This window comes from Cyprinodon variegatus, unplaced genomic scaffold, assembly GCF_000732505.1.
Source record: "Cyprinodon variegatus isolate N-32 unplaced genomic scaffold, C_variegatus-1.0 Scaffold52, whole genome shotgun sequence".
NCBI lineage: Eukaryota > Metazoa > Chordata > Actinopteri > Cyprinodontiformes > Cyprinodontidae > Cyprinodon > Cyprinodon variegatus.
Window position 1 is genome coordinate 1263923 of NW_015150505.1, and position 10220 is coordinate 1274142.

Here is a 10220-nt window from a genome sequence, read left to right on the forward strand (position 1 = left end):
ATTGAACAAAAAGAACAAATTTAAAGGTTGGATTTTTTATGTTTTTCATTTTAATGTTATGTTTTTTTGGTAAAATATTTGTTCGCTTTTAGGCTTTTCATCTAATTTTGCTTCCTGTGCCAATATAACTCCTCTGTGATATAAAGATTTTCTAATAATAATTCATAAGATAATAACAGGTGTGTTGTAAAGGCTGCAGGCTGAACATGACTGTTTATAATATCTTTTTTGCAGGTTGTTTTTTCAACTTTCCTTTCCTGATGTGTACAAAGTTAGACAAAAAATATTTCAAACATGATGGCTCACGCTTGATCGTAAATGTAGAAGCAGATATTAGCACCACCAAGGTCCGAGACTAAGCCTTGAGTATGCTTCCCCTTCTGCCCTATTGTTTTAGACTGCAGATTTTTTTTGTTGATTTTTTTGGGGTTTTTGCGGCACTAGTGGCTCGTTTTGTCGACAGTAGGCTGACAGGAAAGGGGTATGAGAGAGAGGGAGAGACATGCGGCAAAGGATCACAAGCTGGATTCGAACCCGGGTCGGCTGCGTCAAGGACTAAGGCCTCCGTACATGGGTCGTGTGCGCTAAACACTGTGCCACCTGCACGCCCGACTGCAGATCCTTGATAAATCTCAGTTATTCTCTTCTGTTTGTTTCCAGGCTTTGATGAGAGGCTCTCCATGATGAGCAGCTAACGCCGTCAGCCGCACAACTGCAGGAAGAGACGTGGCTGCTGCTCCATCCACAGTCGACGCATGGCGGTATTAGGGGTAAGGCCTGCTCCCTTTCTCTTGGTTTTTTCACCTTCATCAGTTTCTAGCTGTAGGAAATGCCTGATTTTGCTAAATACTGTAAATGCTCCGTGATTTGATCTGAATCTTCTGAAGTCAGACCTTTCTTCTGGCTTACTGTCTAGACATTGACGCAGTTCTTTCAGTTGCAAAAGATTTCATGAGAGGTTTGAGCCTCTGAATAATAGATGCTGACTCCATCTGAATCTGATTGACTGAGAAGAACCACCCATTAGCCTCGCTGCTTGTTTCCTACCTGGTTGTTTGTCTGAAGCTGTCCATTGCTGGTCGGTTTGTTGCTCACAGATGCATAGAAATGAGTCTGCAGCTCTGCTGAAGACTTGGTTTTATATTTATTTAAAACGAAGGATGCAGAAACATCTCACTCACTTTTTAGAGGGAGAAAATATTGACTTGATGCTAGAAACCAGCTTGCTATCAGAATCTAATCTGTATTCTCATACGGGCTGAACAATCGGATCAATCGTGATTAATCGATTATTGAAATATAAGTCTAATAATTTGGTGTTCGATTAATCATTTAACTTGAATATTAAGACTTGGAAACATGCCTTTAGCTGACACAGCAACCTTCTTAGAGCAGTAATTATATCACAATTGTTAAAAAGTACCGTATATAAACATTTTGCATTTAACATAAAAAATGTTGTTGTCTGTCAATATGCTCTATTTAGAACCTCTCAAGTGGAAAAGCCGCTTTACTTATGCAAAAAATCTTCTTTAATGAACCTTTTGCTATCTAATTATTAATTGAGAACTCAAAAAATAATCAACAGATTAATCCATTTGCAAAATAATTGTCAGTTGCAGCCTTCATTTTCATATTTTTTCATTCACAGGTTTAGATTTGAATACTTTCCTAATGGACTCATATCTCATGGATCCACCAAATTAATCATAGCTGAATTATTTCTGATATGTCTAAATTTTAATTAAATTGGAAATATATATCTTAACTAGATATTTGAATGATCAATCAGTGTAGTATAAAAATTAGGGAAACTAATAACAAATTGAATATATGCTCTATATAAGTACATGGTATTCATGATTTGAATCATATTTATTAAATTAATGCTTAAAGAGTACATTTTATGTAGTTTTCTCTGCTAAAACATATAATAAAAGTCAGCTGCAGATTGCCTAACAAATCCAAATCAGGATAAGTGATTTTATTGTAGCAAGAAGGAGTTTTGATTTGTTAAGAGAGATAAAATACATCAGTGGCGTCTTTGGCACATGGCTATGAAATAAAGATGTGTATTCAGTAATAACTAAAAATAAAATGTAAATACATATTTCTATTAATTTATTTAGGATTCAATTATTTTTATCAATTTGATGCTTTATTCAGCTCAAGTCACGCATTTTACCAATATATATATATATATGTTACTTTATAACCTGTTGATCTTGGGGCACTTTTGGCTCGTCATACATCAAATTTATAGATTTCTGCTTGTGTTTCAGTTTGAGCACAAAATATTACGGTTCAAGCCTTTTAGGAGTTGAGGTTCTGCAGCTGGATCTTACTTTTATCCACAGCCGCTCACCTCCAGGCTGCACCCTACGTTTGCTTTCCATGGTTATTATTTTGTTTCATTTGTTTAAAAAAATGTTTTTTTTTTATTAAACTTGTGTAACATTAGTCATTATTGTATAATTTTTATCACGTAAACAAAGGAAGAAAAAAAGCAATATTGGCTCCCAAAAAATTGTTAGCACATATCAGGTTTAAGTTAGACTGATGTCAGAATAACTTGTAGTAGTCATATCAGTTTGGAGCAAATTAGACGTGGAATGGCCTCTGAAGCTTGGTTTATGGTTTTGAGAATTTCAGCACCCAACACCTAGGAAAATGTGTAACTCTGTGGACAGATCCACGCGGAAAACATGGCGAGCGAGCAGCAGCTCCTAATGACGAGGTTTGCCAAATGTAAAAATTTAGACATCCAGTCATTTAGCGCCATTTTTAACAGATTGTGCAAAAACTCTTGAAAAGAAAAGACTTTGCTCATGGATGGCATGGCTCTGGAGCTAGCCAGCATGGTGGAGAGGCTGCAGCACAAACACATTTTCTGCCTATTGGACTGGTTCTAACTAATCAGCAAAGGTTAAAAAGAGGTCCTTAACAGAACCTTCTAGTTTGTAATGATCAGGGCGGAGACACAGCCTGGGAACTAATAGTAGGCGGTAACGCCTGCTTCAGGTAGCATCATGGAGCCTCTGTCTGACCCAAAAACACAGAGAAAGATTCTGCCTGCGTTTAAAATCTGTCTCTCGCTGCAGCTCTTTAGATGCCGGGCAGCTTTTTCACACCGCAGAAATCATACGATCTACAGAAACTACATTAATAGGCTACAATATACATGAAATATTCAGTTCTACGTTATGGGGAAAAAGTTTGCTTGCCTCTAAAAAAAAAAAAAACAGCTTTAAACGAAGCATGAATTAGACTTAAATGCTGCTGATGACAGCAGATTCTACTTCCTGTGTGATGCACGTCTGTGTAACATGGTGGATAATCTGTATAAAAAGCCTACATTGGGAGAAGAAGTGCAATAGGAATCATATCTCCTTAGGTACGTTTCAATTTACTCAGGTGGTCGAGTCTACCTATGAGAAGCAAACAATGAAACAGGTAAAAAATATTGATTACTTCAAGCAATGTATTAAGTTTTAAGAATTACGGCTTAAAGCAAATGAAAACCCACAATTCAACATTTCAGGAAGTACATGATATGAAAAAAAATAACAACAAATAGACAAAACAGCCAGGGGTGAAAAGTGAAAAGTTGCATTTCACTTAGAAATCCAAGCCTGGGTGAAGAATAAAAAGGGTTCCTAAAAGTAGCACCAATTGCTGCTTTAATAACCAAGGCACCACTGCACTGCGTTGGCAACTAAACCTGTTTGTTTTTTTTCTTTCTACACTTTCATATTCACTGAAAGAGTTTCTGGGTGAACTCCCAGGGATTTGTTAACGACAAAACCACAGTCTGTCACGCTCCTGCTCACCTCAAACAGATCTTCCTTGTTGCCCTCATAGCTCTCTTCCAGGGAACGATTTACCCTCTAAGCGATGAGTCGCAGCGCTTCGCCCTCGTCTGTGCCTGTCGCCGTTGATGCAGAGCAGCTGTGCTCACTTAGGGATAAAAACTTTTAATGAGTGGTTCCAGCCAGCGTTAAATGACTTTCGCCTCCTCGCAGGTGTTGTATCAGGTTGGGGAGCAGCAGGATCAAACAGAAGATGGAAATACAGGAGCGAAGAGGCAATAGTGATGCTCCATAATCTAATATAAAATGCTGCAATAATAGCCAACTCACATGCCCTCCAGAATTTAGTCAGAGAGGCTTACAAAGTATTAAACAATTACTCTCTGAGCAGATCAGTCTAGTCATTTCTTTAAAGCATTCGGGTCATTTTATCTTTATATACAAATAAAAAACTAAAGATGTTTATTTTAAATAATATTACACACCATTTGTTCTTGACTCCTTTTTCTGTTTCTAAGTCATTTAAAATGGACAAATAAAGAAAGGCTTAAAGATTGATCATATAAAAATTTTTTTATTTATCACTTGACTAAATACAAAATGGAGTTTTTAGTTTATTATTGAATTCATTAGTGGAAATATCAGACATTTTAATAATTTATGTTGTAAAATAAACGGCAATGGCTTCTCAAACCTTATATCTACGTCAACTGCGACACAAATGCAGCCGGCTTGGTTTCTGAGTATAAATCAGCCTTAAGCATGCTTGTAGCGATAGTGGAGAGGAAAAACTCCCTTTTAACAGGAAGGAACCTCCAGCAGAAGCAGGCTCAGTGTGAGCGGCCATCTGCTGAGGCCGACTGGGGTTCAAGGAGACAGAAGCAGAGACACAAAAGGCAACTGTAAAAGGCGGCCCCGTCCAGGAAACACATCCAGCCAGTCACAGTCAGAGAAACAGGGCTACACTGAAAAACAGGCCGATCTCCATTATCTATAAACAAAGGTGTTGATGGCAGCAGCACAGCTGACATTTCTCTCCAGGATGGAGTCACAGCCAAATAGAAACAGAACAGATCCAGCTACTATTAGAAAAAGCAGAAAGAGTTCCTTTGTTAAGCTTAACATATATCCTTTATACCAAAAAACCTGATCTTTAAATTACCTTTTTGAAGTTTTTCATTTTGTTTTGTTTTTCTCATTGTGCTAGAAGTAACCATCAGCCTGCAGGTGCTTGTTTTGATGTTCAACACATTGATTTGTGTCCCTGTTCCCTCCAGAACCCCGACATGCTGACGAGGAAGATAAAGCTGTGTCACATCAACGCCCACATCACATGTCGTCTGTGTGAGGGCTACCTGATCGACGCCACCACCGTCACAGAGTGCTTACACACCTGTAGGTCCTTCCTTTCACACTTTCCTCTTCTGCCCCAAGCCTTCCCACCATCATAGCCTTCAAACCCATTTCCTGTTTTCAGCTCTCCTACTGCTCTTCCCCCTTACTTTTCAACTCTTATTTCTCTCATCTCATTTGTTTTTCCTCCTTGTTGCTTCCTTTTTTTATGAATAACAACCTAAAGAAGGAGCGTGTTATGGGTTTAAAGCAGAAAACCTCACGAGTTTATAAATATTTCATTATTAAATGCTGATCCAGCGTCTTGAACGTGAGGTTGGAGCACTCACACACGATCACAGAGCGTGTAATCTGTGCATTATATCTGAAAGGAAGGAGGGGTGTATTGTCGCCTCTCGTTCACACTGAGGTGCATCATTAGCTGGGTTCAGTAAAGTCTAATAACACCATCTGCTTCTTTCTACAGCTAGTTTCTGCTTTGCTGGATCAGAGCTTTAAGTTGAGAACAGAATTAAGCCTCCATGAACCAGAAGAGATCTGCATTAGTGAGATTAATAATTAGGCTAGAAATGTTGGATTTAAGTCCTCTAGAGGATAAAGATGATGGAAATAATATATTTAATTCTTCATGGGCCTGCTAAACGTGGGGCCTCATGCTTGTTTGAAAATATGCCAAAAAAGGAAATCTATTTAGATATATATTCAGGTTAAGTTTGGGGAAAACAAAAAGTAGAAAAAGGAATGTTTTGTATTTTGAGGCTTTATTCTACAACAAACATACAAACTATGTTTGTTGTTAAATCCATCACTCTGCTTAAAGCAACACAGTGTGACCTTTGACCCTAGTATTAGCTTGATTTGAGACATATCAAATACATTTTGTTGCTTATTAATGCTAAGAGCTGGTTGCTCATCTAAAAGACTCCTATGTCGTTTCAGAGTGTCGCATCCGTGACCCAGATCGCTGCTTTACGGCAGTCGGAACACCAGAGCTAGTTAAGCTAGAAGGTTTTAGGCAACAGCACAGATCTGAACCTTAACTGATCAGATCTATTTTGGTTCCTTGATGTGGGATTTAATCTAGAGAGTGATCTTTTCCTGGTCTTTAAAAATAGGAGCTCTATGACTTCTAAACCTTCTTGTCCAAAGTTGATTTTGTAAAATGTTGCCTTCAGGAGGAGAAACCGTAAGTTACAGATCAAGCACCCCCTGGTGGCTAAAAGTTACACACGAAAAAAAAAAAACTATATATATATATATATATATATATATATATATATATATATATATATATATATACTGGTATATATATATAAGTGGTGGGTATAGCTTATTTTTTAAATCTAGATTAATTTCACTGTAATCTTGGAATTAATCTAGATTAAAAGGGCTGAATTGAATTCTGCCACAGGCATACATTCAATCATCCAGATGCAAACAGAATGCTGTGGTAATGATTCATGGTGTTGTTGTAAAATTAAATTTAAAATGAAATAATAAAGCCGACTTAAAGCAAAGGACTGAGGTTCCCAGCTGGCATCGATGAGGTGTACAGTAACGCCGCGGTAGTTATCATTAATGACAGATTTCCAGTGATCCCTCATCAGTGCTAAACACGTCGCCTTGACAGACTTCTCATCTTTTGCGGCTTTCTCCGCGGTGTGCTGGTCATGTATTCTCCTCATCATAGTTCGCCTAGCAGTTGGTTTATAAGACGGGTCACCTGTGGCTGTCTGGAGAACGACCTCGAGCCCAACATCTTCAACCACGATGATGGCGGCAGCTGGTGGCATTCCACTGAGAAAGTAGATTAGTTAGCTTGGCTGACAGAGCTGTGTTTGCCTCGGTTGCACTCAAATACTGTAGTTTGACAAACACGACTCTTCCCCTGCGCTATAACAGTGCTTCTCCCGACTTCCACATTGGAGATGAAAATATCAAGTTGAAAGTCATCATAGCGTACTTACTATAGACCCAGCGTTCAACCCAACTTTGAAAAAAGATTAAAAGCGATATTTTTTTTATTGCAAGATAAGAGTCTGGCGTTAACGCAGGACTTTAACGGTGATAATGGACCACCACATATTAATGTGTTGTATTTTCTAAAATACAAAACCTTTCTTGGGCCAGGTAGAGGAAACAAATACAAGATGCTAAAAACTAAAACTAAAGTAGAAACAAAACGGGACAGATACCGCTAGTCACTGAAAATTCTATTAGAAAATATTATATTCATCCCAAAGGATTGTCAGTAAATAAAAACAAATGAAGAAATAGACTCCTGGACTAATAAAGAATCAAAAAAATAATTGCGCAGCCATGAGATACTGTACACTGCTAAAGATAGCACGAGGCTACGTTCACACTCCAGGCCTTGATGCTCAATTCCGATATTTTTGTGAAATCCGATTTTTTTTTGTGTTGCTGTTCACATTTCCAAATATATGCGACTTGTATGTGATCTCCTGTGTGAACTGCAGTCATACAACCTAAGTGTCCCACATGCACAGTAGAGAACACAATGACGAAGTAAACATTGATGGTAGTGCTGGAGCGCATTAGTGATCTTTGCCAACCTTAAAAACACAATCTTTTCAAGAGGGTTAAACATAAATACTGCTCTCCTCACCATTGTTGTTGTTTTTCTTGCCACTTCTTTGTAGCAAGAAGCAGAAGAGTGACCTTTGTCGGGTATTAATGGCATTAAGGTCGGATAGATGCGACCTGGACGTTCAGACACAGGTCGCATTTAAAAAGTTGAGATTCGTATCTTATTCAGGACCACATAGCCAAGCGGCCTGGGTCGCATTTGAAAAAATCGGATCTGTGTTGTTCAGCCTGCCATGAAAAGATCGGATCCAGGTCGCATATGGGCCAAAAAATCTGATTTGGGTCTCTTCAGGCTGCAGTGTGAATGTAGCCTTAGAGGGGACCTTATTTTCTAAACTTTGCCCCTTTTCAGATTCCTGAATATTTTCTAGGATGTTTTTTTTTAATGCTTTACCACTCCCTGATTCATTTAGGGTCCATTTGTCATGCCTGCCTCTTAGTGCCTCTGTAAAATAGGTTTTAAAGCTGATCTTCTTCTTGGTTTCATCACTTCAAAACTTCCTGTGTTACCAGTAAAGGCCTCGTTTCTCCTACAGACTCGGTTGAAAAGAAATCAATCCTCTGCTGGTTAAATGTCTGTAGTTAACCAGCAGAGGAAGCAGTCTGTGCTCTGATCCCTATGGGGTCACAGAGTTTACAAGGCTACGTCCTGTTTACTTCTTCTGCAAACCTAAGTGCCCTTTAAAGCTCATATGAGAGCTGAGTGAGCGTACAGACCTCAGCAAACAGTATGCTGACACAAAGCTGATAATTATCCTGCTGAAAGTCGGCACAGTTTTTAGCTTTAAGCTTCTTTTAGCAGTGAAGCAGAATCAGTCATAAAAAACTTGTTTCACTGCTTGATGTTTGCAAAATTAAAAAACAACTTAAAGGTTGTAGAAGAACTCAGAAAAACTGTCTTGAATGTAAACAAAAATGAACAGGGTGCTTTACCTTGTGTGTCCACCAGAGGGAGCCTGTTTACCACACATCAGAGCCTTTTCACCCGCTTCTATCCCTCCAGTCCAGACATGAGGTTTTGATTCTGCCTCCCAGCGTGAGTAGGGGGCCTCCAAAGGCGGAGAGCCGAGACAACAAAGACATTGGCATCACGTCATCAGTGCAGCTGCGCCGCTGCAATAAAAATGTCAAGTAGAGATGGATTTCACGGCACACCGGGTGCTGCAAATTACATTCCAGGGTTATACAATACATTTATTGTACCAACAAAAGGTGGCTGTAGTTGAAAGAAGAATTCCCTTTAAGTCTAAATGTAATTTAAGGGATATGTACCTTCATCTGAAGTCGCTTTATGGTTTGGGGAGGATTTGTTCTGTCGGCTGCTTCATGCACTTTTCCTTTATTTTATTGCTTCTTTATTTTCATTTGTACTGATGTGTTTAACCCTGAAGAGACAGTTTGAATGACCATATCAGCAGACTCCTTGTTTTTTGTTGTTGCTCCAGCCTGTTTAAACTGTTTGACAATATGTTTTTGTCTTTTAAACAGATGCATAAACCTAAACACAAAACCTTCAGGTAGATGATTTAGGATTATTGTTTTAGCCAAATGAAAAGCAGCTGTAAGTCTTTAGAAACACCTCGTCATTTAGATGCAAAACCCCAGACGAGTTTCAGGTTCACAAAGACGAGACGGTAATGGAAGATGCATGCTCTAATGGTTTGTGTCCACTGTGTCTGTCTGCAGTCTGCAGAAGCTGCCTTGTAAAGTATCTGGAGGAGAACAACACGTGCCCCACGTGTAGGATTGTTATTCATCAGAGCCATCCACTGCAGTACATCGGGTGAGTGGGGGGGGCCGCCGCAGAACACAAGCACACACACAGTCAGCAATCAGGAGCACCCTGCCACTAACACGATAAAGTGGCGAGGACCGTGGAGCCGATGGATCCTTTTTATTCCTGCTCTCCTGCAGGAAGCGGCAGCTCGGCCCTGAGCTGCTGAGGCGCTCTGTGTGTTTTTCTAATAGATGATGCATCTAACCCAGGGGTGGGCAATTCCAGTTCCTGGGGGCCGGTATCCTGCAACTTTTAGATCCATCCTTGGTACAACACACCTGAATTAAATGGCTGAGTTACCTCCTCAGTATGCAGTCGGTTCTTGCAGAGTCCTCCCAATTATCTGATTACATTATTCAGGTGTGTTGAACCAAAGGCACATCTAAAAGGTGCAGGATACCGGCCCCCAGGAACTGGAATTGCCCACCCCTGATCTAACCCAAGCTCAACACAACCTCGCTCTACAGAAACAGTTCAGCGCTCTGCCGTGGAATGATGATCCTCCACTTATAATGCTGCTCATTTGGTCTTTCAGCACAAATACAGCCTCTTGTTATCTTATTAGAGGGAATTCCTGTGCTATTTCCTTCCTTCCTTCCTTCCGTCCGTCCGTCCTTCCTTCCTTCCTTCCTTCCTTCCTTCCTTCCTTCCTTCCTTCCTTCCTTCCTTCC

At 39.6% G+C, this 10220-nt stretch overlaps 1 protein-coding gene across 1 annotated transcript in view; it reads left to right on the plus strand.

Moving 5' to 3' along the window:
• The first annotated feature begins 652 nt into the window (after positions 1 to 652).
• pcgf3 (polycomb group ring finger 3) overlaps positions 653 to 10220 on the plus strand; it is a 44645-nt gene continuing 35077 nt past the window's right edge. Inside the window, exons 1-3 of the mRNA XM_015371077.1 lie at positions 653 to 770; positions 5087 to 5204; positions 9459 to 9555. Coding sequence (XP_015226563.1) covers positions 756 to 770; positions 5087 to 5204; positions 9459 to 9555 — 230 coding nt within the window. The 5' untranslated portion in view covers positions 653 to 755. The remainder of the gene's footprint in view (positions 771 to 5086; positions 5205 to 9458; positions 9556 to 10220) is intronic.